This window comes from Ostrinia nubilalis, chromosome 4, assembly GCF_963855985.1.
Source record: "Ostrinia nubilalis chromosome 4, ilOstNubi1.1, whole genome shotgun sequence".
NCBI classification, from domain to species: Eukaryota; Metazoa; Arthropoda; class Insecta; order Lepidoptera; family Crambidae; genus Ostrinia; species Ostrinia nubilalis.
The window spans coordinates 2659933-2681981 of NC_087091.1; the positions used below are offsets into that span (position 1 = coordinate 2659933).

Genomic DNA, 22049 nt, shown 5'->3' on the forward strand with positions numbered 1-22049 from the left:
CTAAATGCCTACATATCCTCATATACAAATGAGATACATACCTACCTAGTCCACTGCTGGACAAAGGCCTCTCCCAAAGAGTCCATAACAACTGGACCTGCGCCGCCCACTTCCAGGAACCTCCCGCGACCTACACCAGATCTTCGGTCCACCTAATGGGGGAACTTTTATTGTTATGAAAAAAAAATCACTTTTCTAGAATATTACGATGCCTCAATAAATACTATTTTTGGTCTAGCCTGAAACTGAAAGTTTGGCAAGTTGTTTATAGAGCTCTTTCAGCGTCCTAAACAAAATGTTTTTAAACTCATGTTATATTTTATTTTTAAAAAGGCTTAATGTATCAAAAATGTAGGTATTCAATGTTTATTTCTCTATCATAAACATATTTTTCACAACACATCTACCTAAATTATTCTATGGCATGGGACGATAACATATTATAGCTAGATTCGTTCGATACATTAATGTGAGTGAACCTTGGACGAATATTCGTCCTAGGAGTGAACATAATAATCTACAAGAAAAGTTCGGCAGTATAGTACATAAGTACTTACTCGAAATTATATCACGTGTAGCACGTGACTCTAGAAAATGCGGAGTAATGAACTCTACGCTTTGTTGCTTTGTTTTCATTTAGTAAAGTTTCCTGCTGTAACTACAACTAAAGTACTTCCTAACCTCGATGTGTTTGTTTCTTAAGTTTTAGTTAATTAAACCGAAATTAAATTTGAGATTTTTATTTATTACGTTGTATTTTGTTGATCATTTATCAATGTTGGTTCATGGCTCTCCGTGTTGATCATCATGCATGACATGACACATTTTTTGTGTATAAAATAAATAGGTACCTGTTGAATATTTATTTACCGACAAGGTAGACTATTAATAAATTAATTCTAAATATTTTAATCAACAATTTTCTGTAGGGTCACCATCATTTAGTATTTTACAGGATAAGTGCCGCGACTGCTTCACAAAAATAAATCAAATTAATTTCTTTGTCATATCAGAGTATTCGGGATTCTACTTAGTTCGTGTAACATTAATAAGTTCAATAAAAAGTACCTATTTCGACCATTGAAAAATTTACTCATATTATAAAACTGCAATGTAACAAAAATAGTATGCACTAATAGATATTTTATGTGTGTGTGAAGCGATATAGGCACAATAATATGGGCAAGTCTTCTTATCGCACCAGCTCGCGACATGGCTAAGTGACAATGGCGAGTGTGAGTGTGTGACTCACGGCTTAAGATTTCTTTTCCAAAGCCAGACGCTCAGCCACTATTGAATTTTATTATTGTAACACGTGACACTGTTTATACGTCTTATAACTATGTCACGTTTACATCAGTAAACAAAATTATTTTTTTTAAATATACACCTTACCGCTCTGATGATAGAGTCTCTTACCGTAGTGCAAAAAACGCAGTCCACGGGGCCACACACACACGTCTCGCCTTTTCACCTTGTTTTTATTTTGGTATCACTATCACTATGTCCTATTACAACAATTTAAAGCCAATAAACATCAGCGGCTACTGCAACATAACTCTTCGATAACTTTATTGCCTTGCTCCTATTTACTAAACTTTAAAAGTTAAACAAAATTTTTCAGGATTTCTTAATATTAAGCTGATTCTGGACAGCGAACTATTGCTTGGTAGGTACCTACTTGAACAAAGTAATTGCATAGGCTAGTTGTTACTGGTTAGTCTCGCTCAATTGGTGCGCATGTGTCGAACAACATTGTCATAGTTATTTTCCATTCATAAATCGAAATTGCTCACGTTTAATAAAACGAGTCCAGCTAAATCCATATTAGATCGTCCTCGTTGTAGAACACACAAGGTGGCAACCTGCATCTGTTGTGATAAACCTAGCCCACAATTTAGACAAGGTTACGCTCGTTCGTATTATCGGCTCTACAAACACCTCGGCCCGTTCGTTCGAGTCGTTAGCCGCGACGCACGTGAGTTGCGCTCGCGCACGTGAAGGGTGACGTCACAGTTTGCACAACGCGCTGCAACTCGGGCGATTTGCGGCGCGAACGGAGAAACCGAATTGGCGAAGTGACCTAGATTATCATGCCTGTTGGAACACCAGATGCAGTGAACTGATTAGTGTTAGAAGTGTCCAGTTTCAGTCCAAACGATGCGTCTGCGACGAAAGGAAAGATACTGACCGTGATACGGTCGTGGGTGGTGGCAAACGTGACTGAGCAAGCAATGAAATGTGCTTTTGAGAAACATCGAAGATGGAACCTTCTTCAAAGTTAGTAATTTTTTCTGGTACTATTGACAAGTCCTACTACCTGCTCGCATTGATTTTCCAGTGTTGAGGGTTGGCCATACTTTCATCTACTTCTGTTTGCAGTTGATAGAGTTGATTAATCGCTTAGGCAGTTTCCATGAAAATATTTCTTAGATTTACATAATGTTTTCTCATTAAACTAAAGGTTTATGGGCGCTGGAGATAAAAATATACCTGTTATTCAAACGACAATTATGCAATTTTGGAGACGTTTTGGAGTTTTTTGTCTAGCTTTCTAGAATGTTGGAGAACCATTTCAGTCTGTATCCTATTTGCATATTTCATGAGCAAGGCCGGTCGAAGACCTCGCCTTGTGTCAGATGTGGCACGCGCGCGTCCAGTCTGTTTGTGCCCGATGCGCGTGACCTTTTAGGGTACTTTTCTTGTTTATATAACTACTTCTCGTTTTCTATTTTGTTATTTGTGTAGGTCAGACTTCTCATTTTTCATCCTCAAAAGTCTTTATGATGTTATTGATTGTAGCATGGAGACATGTTATTAGAAATACATATACTTTTTTTAGAAGATTTTTTAGCAATGTGCAGACTCTACATAAATATAGGCAGACTAGCTTTCCGCCCGCGGCTTCACCCGCCCGCGTGGAATTTTGTCTGTCACAGAAAAACTTTATTGCGCGCGTCCCTGTTTAAAAAACCGGGATAAAACTATCCTATGTCCTTTACCGGGACTCAAACTATCTCTATGCCAAATTTCATCAAAATCGGTTAAGTGGTTTAGGTGTGAAAGCAAGACAGAAAGACAGACAGAGTTACTTTCGCATTTATAATATTAGTATAGATAGTATAGACTATAGATTAATATTCATGCACTTTTTGAATTTATAATTTTTTTGCGAATATAAATAGGCACTTTAATTAGTCAACAATGCTCTTGTTAATCTAATTTATCGCGAAAAGTATGGACAGAAATAGTTTTGGTGTCACTCTTTGAGCTCAGTAATTAAGAGTTATTTTTAGAATATGAAGCATACAAGGCATGTTGTAAAATAAACTTTATTAATTTGGTCTTCCTTGCATTCTATTTTATCAGTAGCTGGGAAGAGTTCTGTGAATAGATACTTATGATCAAAAATATTTTTATGTTAGCAGCTACCCAATTTGAATTTAGAAAAATACCTAATTCGATAGACATTTTGTATTATCGAATTCTAAGACGTAAGTTTTGACTTTGTTTATTTGACGTATGAAACAAAATGCAATATCATCTTCACATTTCATGTTGGCGTCAGTTTACAGTGTCACAGTGCATTAATGTTTACGCTTATGTAGGTAGGTATCTAGATCTACACATTTTATAGGTATTTTTCCCTGGCAATCAACGACACGTGGCGTGGATCAAAATAAAAAAAAACTTTAAAATTCAAATGTTCAGCTATGTGATATATTCAGTTAACTGCCTGGATGATTTAAATTATCATATACTTAACTTAGTTTTTTATACCTAATGGTTATCATAGAATTGATTTAAAAATCAATGATCAAGGCTTTATTTATTTATTCATGAATAAAAATATTTTCATATTGATTAACTATAAGACTTTATCTAGTAGGTACTAGCGGCCCGCCCCGGCTTCGCACGGTTGCAATGGAATTTCCCGGTTTTTCTTTTGTTTATTATGCATGTTTTATACCTATAGTAAATAAAACCTTTCTCGAGTCACTCTATCTATTAAAAAAACGTGTTCATATCACTACATAGTATAAAACAAAGTCGCTTTCCGCTGTCTGTCCCTATGGACGTATGCTTAGATCTTTTCTCTTCTTTATTAAGCATGTTTTATACCTGCCTCTTCTTGAGTCACTTTATCTATTTAAAAAAAAACCGTATCAACATCCATTGCGTAATTCTAAAGATCTAAATAAGGTCTGCGCCTAAAAGCAGGCAGAAAAATAATATTCAAAAGATTTTTCTTTTTGTTTTAGTAACATTCGAGTTAAAACCTTGAAAAAACGTAAAACGTTTTTGTCTGTGTCCCTTAACGTACGTAGGTATCAAGTCTCGAATCTTGATATATGCACGTATCCATATTAGGTGTCTGTCTACCGTGCGTTTGAAACACGTGCCCGAGTGTAGGGTAACCAGGATTTATGTCACAAATAGTAACTCACTTTTATATGCATTACATGTTTAATTCACATATTATTTTGTTAATTTTAAATCTATATCATAAATATTTACTGCACGCTGTCGCATTAAAATATAATGTACTTGTAAGAAGTGCGATTTTACGACCAAAATGTAGAGACTGGTATATTGTCGACTGTACTTAATCAAATAAAGTGAATAAAACACTTTATTTGATTTTTTATCAATTAACAAATATTTATTATCACAAAGCTTACTTGTAAATATTTTGTTAAGCTATTAATAACACTGTTTGCTGAAAACGATCGATTAGTGCACTCTGTTCGCATAGTGTGACAAACAGATAAGAAAGATAAGCAGCAGCTAGCACAGTATCGCTGGGCTACGACGGGGACGAGATAACTATCGCTCACGTTACGCTGGATATCAGGCATCACGTGAACCAGACGAGGATAATAATACTCGTTAAACCGCGCCGGCTCTAGCAAAGCCAAAAACGTGAAAGTGCCGTAATTTTCCATGCTTCACTAGGAGCCGGTAAACAAATTTTCCCGTAGGCATTGTTATTTATACACATAACCTTTCCAAAAGTTCCATTGAAACTTTTGGAAAGGTCAAAAGTTTATAGAGTTTTGTTTGCGAAGTTGATGGGAAACCGAAAAATGCTGTATTATGATTTAATGTTTGAAATGAAAAATGTTAAATTCAAAATAAGAAATTGCTGCTGTAAATAAAGCTTGAATTTTACTGGCAAATGTAAAAGTGATCAGCAAGCATTGAGCCCACCATTAACATTTTCTTTTATGATAATATTAATCTCAATTTCATCCTAAGAGTGCAGAATAAGATGATAATAAAGTGGGCTCGCGCTTGCACGTACTATCGGCAACAGTGTTAACTGCCCATTGCCAGTCATGTCATCTCGTTCTATCGCAAAGAATCACCATTTGATGAGAGCGAAAGCAAAAACGGAAATGGATAGTTAACAGTGTGGCCGTGTGTTATCTTGTCCCCGAAGTAAGTTCTAATTAGTTTGGGGTTAGGTAATAGGAGAGCTAGTTGAAACAGTTTTTAATCCAACATACGAGTAAGGTACAATAATTTGTGTGTATTTACAGGTTCATGAAAGGTTAGCAAGCCATAAATAGCCGCGACTTTCTTATCTTTGAGAAATGACGTCTTTAGGAGATGATAACCACATTGTATGCATAAAATATACAAAAATTACAACTGTCTACTAGACTGTATTGGTAAACTAATTTATCTTACCTTTTCCCTCGGCTAACACATCACACAAGTAGGTAAATAACAATCAACAAATACCTAACAAGTAGGTAAACGCTTAAGAAAAATTTAAAGCAATTTCCGCAAAAATTCGATCGCATGGTCACCTCACACTTGTACGTTATTCAGAAGCGTGTCCGACATCCAGCATTGTGTACGGAACTCCTCGGGGCGTCAGTTGTCACGCGCCCACTCACTTATCCAATAAGTGTTGCTTGTTATGCCCTCGGAAGTCGGCTAGTGATCAGTGCCATGAACGTCCTGCTCACCCCGCCGACCTTCAAAGTGTCAATCGATCAGATGCTGCTGCCGTTACGCTCGTGAGTTTCATTTGTTTTTAGTGTTCTATTTTTAATATACTATTTTTAACGAGATTAAAAATAATAATAATATTTTACTTTAATAGGAGAGGGACATAATAATAATGAGTGAAAACACACACGCACTTTACGAGACCTCAGAGACTTTCAGAAAACGACTTTTAAAAATAACTTTTAACTTTATCTTACTTTCAGATAATGAGTATCGAATGATTAAAATTAAATGCAAAAACATCGTTTCAGAACATCTTCTTCTATTGATAACAAACATGGAATCGTAAGGAATTTGAGCCTTAATAATATTCAGTTTACTTATAGGTACCTACCTATGTTATCAGTTTCAGAATTTGTATCTACTTATTCATTGGCTTTTCTACCTGAAGGTCAAACATGTAAAAATATTTCACGTGACTTGGATTTATGTGCTAAAGCCTTGATAGGAAATTTATGAAAAGTTTTTGGACATAGTTGAGACAGTTCAGTCCTTTGTTCATGGATTCCACTTCTACTAATAAAGGAATATAATTTTATGCAGACTATATTCTTATACTCGTTCAGCTTTCTTGTTGACGATTTAAGAGTAGTAACACCTCAAAAATATAAATTCAATTTCCTATTATTCATTCTTCACTACTAATTACTGTCTTATTGTCCTGCACCACGTCCACAATGTCTGTATTTTGGTGGAGCTGGCCTAGAAGACCCCGGGCTATAACTTTTTGTATAAGAAGTTCGGCATAAATCTGCTGATATTCTTCCATTCTCCTCATTTTTGAAGCGACGCTTATACCCAACGCCTTGTGCTCATCATTTATGTTTTTCATTCGAGAAGCCTTTTTCCGTGCAGGTGGCAGTGGAATTACAGACAGATCAAGCATCTCCTCCTCCTAAAAATAATTTTAAACATTATTATAAAAAAATTGCTTACAAAGTTGGCATTATTTATGTAATGTTCTAGTTTATTTACATTTGGCAGAACGTTGTCTCTTAATTCTTGTAAGGTGACTTCTTCATCACTTTCGTCAATATTGATTACAGGACAGCTGGTAGTATCACTGTTTGAGCTATTTTGTTCATTCTGAATATTCCGATGGTTAACAAATGTTAGGAGGTCGTAGTACCTGTAATTAAAGTGAGTAATGTCATTTTCCAAAAATTGAAGGGCAATAAGTGAATAATACCAATCAGATAATAGTTCTTCCAGTGCAGTAATAAAATTGTCCTTCAAATTACCATAAAGTAGGGCTATAAGTCCCTCCCGAATCGTCGATCCGTTTTTTCTCTTTTCTCATAGCACGTCTCATGTTTTGTATTTTATCGCGAACCAGTTTCACGTTCGCATCCTTGACTCCGTTCCGACGCAGGAACGCTACTATATCTTGATACGCTTTTTTCTTCAAATCACGCCTCTTGTATTCCTCAGAATGCACTTGCCACAAACACTTTTTATCAAAATACATCTCTATTAAGGCTTTCGTCAGTTTTCTGGTTATATCCATTTGTATTAACAAAAAATCGACTGAAATTTTGAGTGAACGTGAACGCGGGGCGCGATCCGCCCGGCTACTGCCGTCGGCGGACAAAACCCCGGATCGGATCCGGCATAAAAAATGGCGGGCTTGGACAGGGGCTGGATGTCATGTTGCAGTTGCAAACAAAACAACTAACAATGCACGCGTGACCTTGACGCGGTGTCGATGACGAGCTCTGACGAAGGCAATTGATTGTAGGTCATGTATCACCTCACCTTAGATAAATTGAAAGTGAGTGCGCAGTGAGAAAAATAGTTTGTTAATTATATTAGTTAGGTAAAAAGGAGAGTAGGTACGATAGTTTTTAATTATTACTTGGTAAATTGGTCTGTATCTTTATCCACTTACTCAGATGATAACCTATAACATAATTAATTATGTAGAGCAGAATCTGCTACTGGATTTGGGATTGGGTGCCCGGTGCTCGTAGATTATCTTCAATTATGCTGTTTATTAAAACATTTTAATTAAATGCATTATGCATTTAAATTAATTTTGTTTCATTAGATTGAGTATAAGTTATCTGATGCCAGCTCTATATTTTATTAGATGACCAAAAAATAGCGTAAAGAACACGTCTTATCAGTCCCAAAGTCTAAATGTGGATACAACCAGCACAACCACGTTCAGTAGTTATATAAATATTTATACAAATTGGTTCAAAATAAACCAATCAAACACCTAGTTTGAGTCACGGCGGTTGATAGTCGCACGTTTCTTTGCCACATGTGCCGAACTTTGAGCTTCCTTCGAATCCGTTTCACCACTTTACATTCCGCGCTCACGTGCTCGCACACATGACAGTCTGCTCGTACATAATAAATAGGTGTGTATATACCTAGGCTTATCGCCCGCAGATTTTGAATTAAGACTAAATGTCAAATTTTGCTCAAGGGTAATAGACTGAGGTTTAATCTCTCTGGAATAAACAGCCTACGTCAAACGCAAAACCAACATCAAATACAACTTCGAACCAATTACACAAACTAATCTAGATGAGACATCCGCTTGATGAAAATTGAATTTTCTTAAGCAATCTTAACTTAGTTTAATTTGTATTTAAAACCAATGCCATTGTTGTAACATCATATCGTTACAATTGCATATACAAAAATAATCAATCTGCCTTACTTCTTAATATTGTAATTCAAGCAATGAAACTAAATTGACCAAATTGATCACTCACCACTAGTGATTGAAAAATAGAACGGAGAATCTAATAATTCATTGGATAGACCAGGCACAAGCTAGACGGCTTTTTTAATCAAGTTGAAAAAAAAAGCCTGGAAGCAGCGATATTCCAACCTATTAGCTAAACATACTCCTATTTTTGTACAAAAGATTGCCTTGGCTATTGTTTGTAAATATGTACATGTAGCCAAGTATAATAATATCCACAACCAGAACCACAAATAAGTCTTGGGTTTTTTTGTCAATGTAGGGGAAGTAGGTAGGTTTTGTACCTACTAACAGAATTTTTTAATAACATTAATAGAGTCTGCTTCAGTTAGCAAATCAACAAAAAATGCAACTTATTTGAACCCAGACTATGACAATACAAAAGAGTCAAATTATCTATTATGAAACTTCTTCGGTTTCAACGTTTTCGATTAAAATTATCAATTTTTATATTGGGTAGATAACTGAGCTTTAATTAATAATTAATTGACACCTATTGCGTCACCCGTGACGACCACGACCACTTTGTTAAAGGTGTAGTGACGAATAAGAAGAAGAATTTCATCATCTCAATTTTAAGTTCGGGTGCAATCTGCACTGACCAAGGTTAAGTTTAAGTCAAGTTATGCCAATAAGTTCTAAAAAAACTGCATCTAAAATGTTTTTTTTTTCTTTCAGTTACAACTCGAGCGATGGCTTCGGTCGAGTGGCGGAGCAGCTCAACTTCGCAGCGGCGCCGTCGGAGGACGAAGCGGAGTACCCGCCCGGCGCCTACCTCAAGAAGGGGAAGGTCTCGAGGGCAAGTCACACTGAATATGCCCGATTTATATTTTTATTAGATCGTTAGCTTAGTTTTAGCAACGAGCAAGCGTCTGACATAATGAATGTGATTTTTTAATTCTGTTAATTTTTTAGAACTGAAAATCTTTAGTTAATTCAATGAAAAAAGAAGCTACAATATCACACAATGTCAGCCGCTTGTAAATTACTATTTCTTAGTAACATCTAAAGATGCACTGATTGATGAAAGCGGGCATTAAATTACTATTAATAAAATCAGCCCAAACGACAAAAATCGGGACTTGTCCCGAAATTTGCTAAAAGTATGGTCACCCGATAATAATTGTCAAATAATAAAGAAAAATTGAAAAAAATATTTCCTGTCTTGCACTATCACTTGAACGTCCGTGGCTAATAGAAGAATAATTCTTAAAGGGATGGTTAGTATTACACTGACATGAAATAGGTACCTAACTGTACCTATCCAGTTAATTCAAATTGAACCATGAGTTATTAACAATGTTATAATACATCTACAAAAAACCTTAAAAACCATGAGTTATTGTCATTTCGTCTGTTGCCAAAGAAACACCGGGTGAAATCTTTCAAATTGTTACACTATTTATTAAAATTCTTCATTTTTGAGACGAATCATAATTTTAAAGAGAGCTAATAAATCTAACTATACATTATCCCTTCAGCAAGACCCGATGTCTCACCGAATAATCGAGAAGCGTCGTCGGGACCGAATGAACAACTGCCTGGCCGACCTTTCGCGCCTCATCCCTCCCGAGTACCTCAAGAAAGGCCGCGGGAGGGTCGAGAAGACCGAGATCATCGAGATGGCCATCAGGCACCTCAAGTACCTCCAGGACAAAGCCAATGGTTTGTACCACCTCGGAAACGAATTATAATGGTATGATGACGAGAGGGGCAATGGTAGGCTGTCATTGGCAAGCGAGCTGTCTGAAATTTTATTTTAACTTTTTCAATGTTATTTGTTGTGTGTTAACTAAGTGCCTAGTTACTCAATTATTTATCAAGTATTTCTACAGTTATTTTTGACGGTAGTTGTACTAATTTTAACCCACGTAATTTCCATGTTGTCATTGAAGTTGTTTAACCGAAAATCTTAGTTATGTAGTACTTAATGGTACCTACCTACAAACACACCAGTTACTGTAGGTAACTACTACTAGTACCTACTCAACTATCTACATTTCTAATTTATAAATACTTTTTCTATTTTGTAGTAGTTATCTGTTAAAAAATAACTCGTAAAAAAATTCGACTCTCGCTGCTTGTTCAATGACATCCGCGTCTACTATTGCCCCTTTTATTGTTAATACATATTTTATTTCTAATTAAATATTCAAATGACCGTGAAGTTTCTGAAAAACATTTTTAATTTGGTTTTCACAAAACTTTAGGAATCCATTGTCAAGTCTTTTGTAAAATATCTTATGTCGACTTCTGATGACGACAGTCTTCAGGCTTTTAAATGTTTTAAGATTTATGACAGAAATTACCAAAATTCTTGGGGATATCTTGATTTATTAGTATTTTCTGTAAAGATCTCAGAATACTTAAGTGCTATCGAACCCTTACCAGTGAGCATAATTTGTAAACCTTTGACAACTAACACACGATGGGGGGTTGTACGACATTGTTTTTGGCTTTCGCGCCTCGCGTTCAGCCACAACATCACAATTCACAACGGACCAAAGAATCCTGACAATCATCGTTGCCTGCCACAGTCATCGATTGATCGTTTCAGATGTCTTTTATTTGTTTTTATTATTTAACAACATAAAATGTAAGTAGGTACATAAAGGATTATTCAATAATTTCTGTCAACGGCTGCACTGCTCTGATGTATTTTCATTGTTTCAGAATATACATTTTTACCGACTGTTTCAGAAATGCAATTTACAAGCTTTTATTATACTCATAAGTTTATTAAACCTGCCTTTATAATAAAGGTGGTAGTGCTTTGGGCATTTAGAAATATTTTTAAAGACTTTAACCACATGAGTTTCTTTACTCATGTGCTTATAACTAAATGTTCAAAGCACTGTTGAAAAATGATTTTTTATTAATCTGAATTTGATTTTAACTTTTCTGTTCGTATCTTTGTAGTTTTTCGTCAAAATTACGCTTTACCTACTTATGCAATGGTTTTCTTTGCTTTGCTGGCGCGATGGTTATTGTATGGGAGAGGCCAAGAGAATAGGACATTATTACCATATTCGATTCAAAAATTTGTCGTCTACTTGTTGGAGAAGAACAGGTTGATGCTGACTGTTGTGATGGAGAAGAAAACCAGCAAGAAGATACCAAGAATATTTTGTTAATACTTCTGGCTATAGGTATGTCGCTTTCGGTACGAGTAGGTAAATGACAAGAATGAGGGACTACGTGACTGACCTCTAATAATGTAATTGTGCATTGCATAATCCTTAGTTGTCATTTGTATTCTCAACTGCTAATAACTTTTAAAGAGAAAGGGCAAGTCATTCGTGAAAGTTTTTCAGGATTGTAGAGTTCTTGTGGTTGTTTATTCTCCACCAAATTCCATTCAATATAATTCTTTCAAATCCATATTTCATAAAATTCGCTTCTTTTACGATTTCTATGCTATACCTACCTACTTCAAAATTTCCCAAGATACTCGTACCAAAATTTTTCTTCTTGCATCTTACTGAATAAAGACACGTCCAGCGTTTGCGCAAGCGGTCCAGCGTTTCTACTCACCAAAGAAGATCTGTTCCAACAGTTACCTCGGACTTTAAGTGTGCTCCGGTGTTTACAAATGTGCTCAAGGGTTTGCGAAGGCTAGCGTTGAGTCGGCGCTAGAGTTGTTGCATCTTGGCGCTGGGTTCTGTTGTAGCGGCCGAGCAGCAAGCGGCGGAGGAGCACTTCAGGGCCGGCTACCAGGAGGCGGCTGCCGAAGCCGTGAGGTTCCTCGTGGAAGGCCACGGGTACGGCGCGGCTGACGGCCTGTGCGGCCAGCTGTCGTCGCATCTGCAGAGGCATTGCGACGCTGTTACCAAAGGTGAGATTGTTATTTGAGTTCGTTAGTCTTTAGTTTGAAGTTTTGAACCCAAGGCACAAAATAAGGCCTCGCCTGAAAAAAGACGAAGCAAAACCATGACCTTTGTAACTTCTTCGATACATTTTCATAGGAAATTGGCACGCCAAGAACGAGAAAAACTCGAAGTGAAGTTCAGCCACAAGTTTTTTTTATAACGAGGCCTAAGGTTTAAACATTTCTTCCGTAAACCTTAATTAAACACACAGGCACATCATAAGTAATACTTAAATATTGTTCTGAGAGAGTTCAGTTGCAAGTTTACTTAAGCTAAGCTTAAGACTATTCTCACCTTTTGTTCCTATCGCTGCCCCGCAACTTTTTCAGCCAAAATGTTTTACTCAGTAAAGATGCCAACACACCTTATCAACTCAACCCCCAATCTTCCAGGCGAGTCCATCCCCCGGGAGAAACTACGCTCGCACGCGGGCTCGTCATCAGAAACAGCCAGTTCCTCCAGCAGCTCGCACGGGTACGGCGTGAAGGCGGGCGTGATCCAGGCGCCGCCCGCGCCGCCGCCATACTCTGCTGACTACGAGCCCGAGAGGCCGCAGGAGCACACCTACCCCATGGACTGCGACAGAGGTAACTATTAGCATCCAGTGTACTTCCAAATATATTGTTTTACTTCCCCTTGGAATGTGACAAAGGTAGCTACAACATCCAGTTCTTCTGTTAATAAATATATGTCACCGAAAATGATGAATTCCGTCAGATTATTATCTGACGTAGTTAAATTACAATCTAACCTTTTTTTTTTTTTTTGCGGGGAAAAAATGCTTACCTACCCTGTGGGGACAGGGTAGGTTATGTGGGGCTCACCAAGTCAGAAGGACGAGGCATACTCACTAAAAAGACCCCGGTGCTCCGTCACTCGCCATAAGTGGGAGGAAACTGTGGGTTTCCGGACAAAGCCTTCTCTACCACAGCCCCTCCCGGCGATTGCCCGCCTACACGGCGGGCCCTACAAACGGGGGGCGAAATTACAATCTAACCTAACCTAACCCACTGTTAGTTTACAATCTAACGCGTTATATTATAAACTGACAGAGTTCACAATTTCACGTTCACATACATATTGCTATCCTTCCCCTTAGAATATTATGTGGTGTACTAACATCCATATAAAGTACCTTTGTTATTCAGATTTTCTTATTGTGTAAAAAATTCTGTGCTTCTTCTGCTGATGTCATCTGAAGATTGTGGAATAAGATCTGTGATTAGGTATTTAGGTGAGCTTGTCTCTTTTTCAAACAGCCAGGCCAAGGCTGCCAATGGCAGGTAGTTGATCATAGGCTCTCCTGCCTCCTGCATCCATTGCAACGGTGGCGGGTGAGCGACCACAATACTTCTTTCAGATTGTTCATGTGATCCCGAGCGGCCATGTGGTGGACTTACTATGGTCGAGGAAGGGATTGTCAAACACGCAGGACCGTTCTGAGACCTCTCTCTGTCCAGACTGGCGACAGTTGGAGCGTGTTTCCTTATTTACAAGTTCACTAACAACTCGTAACTTTCTGTCCCCATGACTGTTATTAACGTAGGCACTTGTAATCTGTCCGACACTTCATTTACCACAAAATATTGTTCCACTCGTTCGATATACAGTTTCCAATCGTCCTTATGCACATCAAACTCCTTTATTTTACCGATAGGCATCGTAAATGCACACGTAAGTTCATTAAACCTGTCGCCACTGAGAAATATGTATGTACTTATGTAGGTATCTACTACGGAGCGGTGTAGAAAGCAAACGAATCGCAGACTGCGCAGAACCAAATATTGAAGTGACAGATACATTTTAATCTTAAATTACCTTCCTACATTACACTATGCTTGACACCTTTTCTATTGTAACAACAAGCCTCCATCACTGGTTCCAGTGCCCGCCACCCCGATGTCGCTGACCAACGGCTCGGGCGAGGCGCCGGCGCAGGAGCCCATCGACGCGCGACGCAAGCGCGAGCCGACGCTGCGGACGGTGCGCCGCGAGCACGCCGACGACTACCTACACTCGTATAAGTTCAAGAACTCCATCGAGAGGCGGTTCTCCAGGTCGCAGGACTCAGAGGTAGATAAGTAGATATAAATAAATACACTCGGCATCAAATAAATCGCACCTCCCGCGACAAGCACTTATCAAACGTATGCATCCCCACTTCCCACCAACATTGGTACCATTTGAAAGCCTAGTTCTAAACTTCATTTCATTAAAGGAAAGGTTTTGACCCCAAAAATGTGTATTTACAAGGATCCAGAATCACTTCTTCAAAAAATAGGTCGTTACGCTTCAGCCATTTTTATGACTAAAACTGTTAAGTTGAGATTAATCGCTATCCATCTGATATAGAGGACACGTGAGATCTTTATTTGGTTTTATAACCATAAAAATTGGTCTAATTGATCCCAGAGGTGAGCCCAAAGTGAGGTCTATTTTCAAGTCACATTTATGGTATATGTTAATCATTTATTTAGAAATTGTATTTTTCTTTAAGGATATTTATTGGGCTTTCAAATAACACCAATATTGTTGGGGTACCATGATTGTGTCAGAAGAAAATCTTTAAAGTTCGCGTCGCGGAAGGTGCGGTTTATTTGATGTTGAGTGTATTTATAAGTATGACACCCTGTATCGGGATTATGCCTACGTCTCGTTTCCACCGCTGCAACTTAGGTAAGTATAGCCAGGATCTTACAGCTTGACCGCCAATAAAAACCCAACCAATGAAGGCCAAGTCACTCTGTTGTTGTAGACCAGGTGTAGTATGGTATAAGTACGATAATAATTTTGTGTAGGTACTAGGTCGATAATGTCGTTTAATTGGTTCTTTTCTGACTTCTTTTTTGTTTGGAAAGTAATCATAAAGTCCCAATCCAAGTTTCCAACTTACATCATATCAACAACCAACAAGTATATTATTGTTATTAATTGCTTAATTTTGTGTAGGGTACCTATACACCTGGTGTCCAGGCGACCTAACTCTTTAGGGCATTGGTTCCCAAAGTGGGGGGCGCGGCCCCAGGGGGGGCGTAAAGACCTTTAAAAGGGGGACGCGGGCCATCTGTAAGAGACCTACGACCGCTCAGAGAATGCATTCCAGGCTGCTCGATTCAAACAATAAATAATCTTGACTGGAGGAGGAGGAGCGCGGATTTTTTTGTATGGTCGAAAGGGGGCGCGCCTTAAATAAGTTTGAGAACCAACGGGATGATGACTGGGTAATGAAATCGAAATTCTATTTAGTCCGTAAGACAGATAATTAGAAAATATTAGAGTCATATTTTTTATTTTTTCCATAATCGAATAATTACAGTATTATATTGAGTTAAAATATCGTATCACGTCACTTTTGAGTAAAAATTCTACTCAAGCGTGACGTATCGCGCCATTTCATCTCGATGTAGCACTGTTATTATTTAATTATGAAAGAAAATAAAAAATATGAGTCTAATATTTTCTAATTATCTGTCTGACGGACTAATAATTGAAATTTTGTCATCTAGCCTATTTGAACTTACCGACTCAATCTATCCCTTCCACAGCTCTTATTCCCTCAGGCCGAGCAAGCCCGCACCGGCGCGGCGCCGCACAAGGCGTACAACAAGCGGCGCCGCGCCGCCAAGCCGCCGCCCGCGCCCAGCACCTCCACCTCCAACTCGGGCTCCACCGAGGAAGCCAGGGACACCTCGCCGCAGGTCAGTGGCAAGCAGTGTTACAATCAGCCCAGTGTAATATTATGGTAGAGTCCTCTTAGCTAGTACCTTGGTACTATTACTTATTCTATAGCTCTAGTCTGGTCCGTGAGCACGTAGAATTTTGTCCAATGACCCCTAGCTACCCATCCTTATCGCTCGCGGGTAATTATGTTGCTATCGCGCTCGCACACTCACTGCGGGTGCCCGTCGCACAGTCGCGACAGCAATATATACGCACGAGTGATAAGGATGGGTAGCTAGGGGTCATTGGACAAAATTCTACGTGCTCACGGACCGGGCTTTAGACAAAGCAACATTTGTAATGAGGAGAGTATTATAAGACAGACAAACTAACACTTGTGATATAGTCCCCTTGGCTGTTGAGTTTCTTAATAAATAAGGAAATTAAGATCACATTCGTGACCGATACCCCTAGAGCAGTGGTTCCCAAAGTTGTCTGGGCTACAACTCATCTACTAGTATTCTTATCAGTTAACAGCCCCTTCTGTCCAGTGTAATATTATGGTAGAGTCCCTCTAACTAAGCAAAGCGACATTTGTAACGAAAGTACTTATACAAGACAGACAAACTAACACTTGTGACATAGTTTCTTAAATAAAATCACTTGACTGAGAGCGAGACCGAGTGTTTCTAAATGAAGTATAAATCGTTTCATCCACGAAGATGCGCCCCACCATTCTTCCGCTAATGTTTTTGAATGTTATCGGTGCACGCTAAATAATTATCCATGAGTGCACGCACACGCACACTACAATAATGATGCTCGGATTGCTCGGATCAAACTACCCGCACCCCGCGCTTCCGCGTCTTCGTGGATGAAACGATCTATAACATTCGTGGTAGTTTCCCTAGAAGAAGTAGGTAATATTCGTGACAATAAAGGGGACTAAGTGGGATCTCCTCTACATAAAGAGTCCCCTCTTGTCACTGTAACATTCGTGATGAGTCCCCCTAGACGAAGTAACATTTGCGACAGAGTTATCACAGATTGCTAATAAGTTACAGGCTAAAACTGGACTATTTATCCCCAGGACACGTCGAGCGAGTCGCCGCACCACCACAACCACTACGAGAAGCCGCTGCCGCCCGCGCAGTATGTGCCGGTGTTTGCGCTCAACGCACTCGGTAAGATTCCTTTTATCTATTTGGGTAGGTACTTATTCGTGGTTAGGGATCACCCTCACTATTTCAGTGGACGCTGTAAATTACGAACATCAGGCCTCCTCCCCAAAGGAATTGAGAGTAGGCATTCCAATATTGCCCATTTACAGCATTTGGACCAAAACGCAAGTCCCTTGCAATTTTTAAAATCCAAAGAATTTTCAGACCTACCTAGCTCGTTCGTTGATTCGTTCCAGCCAAATGACGTCCACTGCTGGACAAAGGCCTCCCTCAAGGTTTTACACAATGAACGGTCCTGTGCTGCCCGTCTACCTACGTCATTCTTAATTATCTGGCAAGAGATTCTCATATTCAAATCGAAAACTGGTCTATTTTGAATCTTAGTTTTATTATAATTTAAACCGTCTACTTTATTTTCAGTTTACAAAATACAAAATACAAAAAATACAAAATATTTTATTTCATTACAAAAGTACATTAAATAACATACAGGGTTTGGAGTTTCCTTTTAAGCATACAGTTGCTTGTGTTAGGAAACACCGCTCTTGTGTTAACAATATTTAAGTAGAACTTATTCAAATCTCTATTGGACCGCGTGTCAGTGTGTGTGTGTGTGTGTGTGTGTGTGTGTGTGTGTGTGTGTACGTGTGTACGTGTGTGTGTGTGTGTGTGTGTGTGTGTGCGCGCGCGTGTGTGCGTGTGTGTGTGAATACTATGTATAAGGTTTGACTAGGTTTTCGATATCGTCATAGTTTTTGGTCTTAAGCCACTCTGTGATTCTGTTTTTACACTCATGGATAGTCAACGGATAAATATTTAATTCATTGTTAAGGACATTATAAATAGAGGATGACAGTCTACCGTATTGACGTTTAGCAAAAGTAGTTTTGACCATAGCTGTAGGAACAACATTTTTCTTTCTTCTGCTATCAGTATTTATAAGTTTGATGTCGTAGGGAAAGTATTTGTGTATTTTTAAGGCAATCAGGAGCACATAAAGCTTACGTACACTAAGGAGGCCCGACATCAGGAAGAGCATATCAGTAGGAAACCTGTAGGGTTTGAAGTACATAACTTTCACCAGCGATCTTTGAGCTCTTTCAAGTTCCAAAAATTTCATTTTAGATGCACCTCCCCAGATCGGCAGACAATAACCTAAAACCGATTGGGCTAATGAAATATATACTTGGTTTAATAATTCCTTATTTGCAATATGACGTAATATCTTGAAAGTCCAAATTAGTTTGGCCCTAAGGTTGACTGGAGGAATATTTTGAAAGGCATTAAGTCCGCCTTACGTACACTGCTCTATGTGCATTAAAGTTTGAAATAAAAATAGTAATAATTACATAGATCTGTTCTCCTCAGGCAAGTACTACGTCCCCCTAAGCGTAGAATACGCGTGCCTAGCGCGGCAACTCGGCCCGTATGACGTGCTCGACGCGCGCGCCGCCGCTCTGGCCGCGCCGCTTCACCCCGTCACTATCCACGTCAACTTCCAGCCCTGCCTCAACTACCATGTAAAGCGGGAGCCCACCGAGCGTGATTGGCGCCCGTGACTGGCCAACGGTGCTGAATACACGCACTGGCCTCTATGAAGTCCACTGAACTCTTTACAGCGGTGTAGCATGCACTCTGGCCAATGGCAACCTCAATGGACAGATTTGGTCAGCTGATAATCTTTCAGCTAACGTGTCGAGCGGTAGCCCGCCGATGATTGGCGCCCGTGACTGCTTCCAACTGATGCTGTATACACGCACTGGCCTCTATGAAGTCCACTGAACTCTTTACAGCGGTGTAGGATGCACTCTGGCCAATGGCAATCGAATCTATCCACGGTCAGCTGATAATCTCTCAACTAACGTGTCGAGTGGTAACGAAGTTCGAGACCGAAGTGATGCTGAAATACACACACTGATGGCCTCTATGAAAGCAGCTGAACTTTTTACAACGGTCTTCTACCAGAAGAGCGCTTAGGCGCTCTGGCCAATTGGCGTCAAGTACCTAACTCACACATCACCACACAGGCTTTTGCCACTGACCTTAATGTGCGCAACTGAACTCTTCAACACAGTGGTCGACTGAAAGACAAGACGTTTGCGGGGCAACCTGCAGCGAGGCCAGTCGCGACAATCTCAAAATTACAGCCGCAAAACCTGGCCTTTATAAAACATGTCTCTGACCACTAATGGGTCAATTGAGTGTCGATTTGTGTGTAGGCTCGACGATGATAAAGTCTAGTGTATTTCAACGAGTGAAAAAACCCGTGCGTAAACTCTTTTGAACCAAATACCTCCATGTCCGGTGTCGTGTCGCGTTGTCCCAAAACTTCGTGTTCCAATGCCAGTAACATTTTGACAGCTCTTTTTCCCTCCAAATGACTGTGGATGACGCAGCGCGTACTTTGAAACTTTATTTTTATGATGCGGTCACCAAACTTTAAAGTGCCCCAAGCAAGATCTTTCGCCTTGAAGCAAGTAAAAGTGAAGAAAATTGTGACCATTACAGGACTTTAATTATAATTAATTGTTGTAGTATCGCTTTGATGGTAATTTCATTTCATAATTTTTAAATTGTCATAATAATAATTATGCTGAAAAGTTAAAATATCAGATAGTACTTATTGGCTACTCTAAATAAATCAATTGGATTTTATCATTATCTTGTTAAATTAAATGTATTATTACATTTGGTTTAGATTTTAGGCAAAAGGGCTACTTACACAAAGCTCAATCTTTTTGGATTACTTTAGTGTTTTCTTTTTAGTACCTACCTACCTAAAATTAGAAGTCATAAACATTTACTAATTTATATGCAGTTATGCTTTATATTTTTAAGAAATCCAAATTAAACGAATAGTAAAAGGCGAAGTATGTGCCATTTTACTAATTTAATTTATTAAGAGCATCGGAGTCACTTATAATATTTAGATTTGACTAACAGCTGTATCCAAGGTGTCATTTTCCTTTGGGATTCTATTTATACGGAACTCCAAAAAGACTGAGTTTTTTTTTAAACTAACTACATACCGGAGTTGGCGATTATTTTTAAGTGAGATAAGTAAGATTGTAAATAGTCATTTAATAAACATTGGCGAGGTTGTGGCTTGCAAGTTGATATGTTGTGTTGTATACTGTCAAGAAATATACGGTAGCCCCAACTTTTCAATGTGAAGTAAGTATAGCCTGACCAGGAACATAAAAACCCTGGCATAGAGGCGCGTCAATTGCATTTGATAGTGCAACACTGAGTACAGTCGTACCTGTGTTAAATTAATAGCCTAACTTTATGTATCAGGGTTCTGGATTACGGGCTAATTTCATATTATCATAAATTAACGAAAAAATATTATTATAGGTAACCTGGTTTAAATAAATTAAATGAAACCATCAATCGAGTTAGTAGGATTTATTTTATTATTCGTCAATAATCAAATTCAGAACTTGAATATTCAACTGCAATGTCTGCTCATGAACGCTTCAAACTCGGTACTTCTTTCCCAATTCCATAAAATTCAACACTTAGAAAGTGACAAAAAACTTTAAAATAGGTAGTTGAAACAAACCACAGCTAATTTTCATAGTGGACTGTACTATACGATAAACATGTCAGTCAATTTGACAACCTTTGTCGGAAACATTATTCAATGAAAATATTGTTCGAACCCTTAGTATTTCTCTTCGACAAATACTTTAACACATTGTGAACCACTTTTCTTTCACGACTATAAAAATATTTTAGCAATTTAATTCACAAAATCAATTGCGCACATTTAAAATAAAGTTTGTTTACACTTTGACAGCAATAGACTGACATGCAAGGTGACATGTCAATGAAGTTTTCAGTTACTGTTGCCATTAAAAGAAATTAGTACCATTAGTTTTCCGCAACATGGCGAAGGTTTTTATGTTCCTGGTCAGGCTATAATTAAGTTACCTAATTATAAAGATGTGTGCAGAGAAACACAGGACGCGAAGTGTATGTATGAAATGTCATAATTAAGATACGAAACCAAAGTAGTGAATGTACAAATATATGGAAGAGGAGTAGGACTAGTTAGGGCGCGTTCTCATATTCTGAGGAAAGGTGCGTGTTTCTGCAGGTTGAATGCAAAAATATTTATTTTAAAACAATAACAGTTTTCTAAAGCGCCTGCTTATTTTTTTATAACTTATGGAATCTATCTACGTAACGTAACAGTTTTATCTTTGAAATATATCACTAGGCGCACGCGCATCTTGTGAACACGCCCTTGCTCTAAATGGCTCTCTAGTTTAGAACTTTAGAGCAAGCTCATAATGAGGATATTTCTAAAATGAAGCAGTATCCATTAGTTTTGTTTGGTTTTGGAGATTAATTCCTTTATTTGGTTAATGACAGATTCTGTTTAGGACAGATTACTTCTTCCCTTGTTGTTTTGGGGATCAAGTGAGGAAATAAAAATAACAATTTGGATTTTCCTGTATCTCTTACATATTTGAGGTTACTGCTTTGGATAACACTTGTAAAGCTGAAGACTGTATTGGACTGTGCCGGCGCGGAAGTTCAGTGTTCTTAGTTACGGCTGTGATAGAAAGAATGTCGTCATGAATTTACAGA

At 38.4% G+C, this 22049-nt stretch overlaps 2 protein-coding genes across 4 annotated transcripts in view; one reads left to right on the forward strand and one right to left on the reverse strand.

Annotated features, from left to right (window-relative positions):
- Positions 1-20625, forward strand: part of LOC135088456 (transcription factor cwo) — a 38533-nt gene extending 17908 nt beyond the window's left edge. Inside the window, exons 1-9 of one of the 3 annotated variants that reach the window (XM_063983271.1) lie at positions 1858-2280; positions 9419-9530; positions 10222-10405; positions 12411-12575; positions 13002-13196; positions 14495-14682; positions 16155-16307; positions 17360-17453; positions 18819-20625. In XM_063983271.1, coding sequence (XP_063839341.1) covers positions 2264-2280; positions 9419-9530; positions 10222-10405; positions 12411-12575; positions 13002-13196; positions 14495-14682; positions 16155-16307; positions 17360-17453; positions 18819-19009 — 1299 coding nt within the window. In that variant the 5' untranslated portion in view covers positions 1858-2263 and the 3' untranslated portion in view covers positions 19010-20625. Of the gene's footprint in view, positions 1-1857; positions 2281-5276; positions 6030-9418; positions 9531-10221; positions 10406-12410; positions 12576-13001; positions 13197-14494; positions 14683-16154; positions 16308-17359; positions 17454-18818 lie in introns of those variants that run through there. The other 2 variants (XM_063983269.1, XM_063983270.1) reach the window with 2 other exon arrangements.
- LOC135088469 (uncharacterized) lies at positions 6036-7595 on the reverse strand. The gene is made up of 3 exons (XM_063983295.1): positions 7263-7595; positions 6997-7150; positions 6036-6916 (listed from the first exon to the last, which is right to left on the reverse strand). The coding sequence occupies exons 1-3, from the start codon at positions 7526-7528 to the stop codon at positions 6650-6652; spliced, it is 687 nt and encodes a 228-aa protein (XP_063839365.1). The 5' UTR covers positions 7529-7595; the 3' UTR covers positions 6036-6649.
- Positions 20626-22049: the final 1424 nt, after the last annotated feature.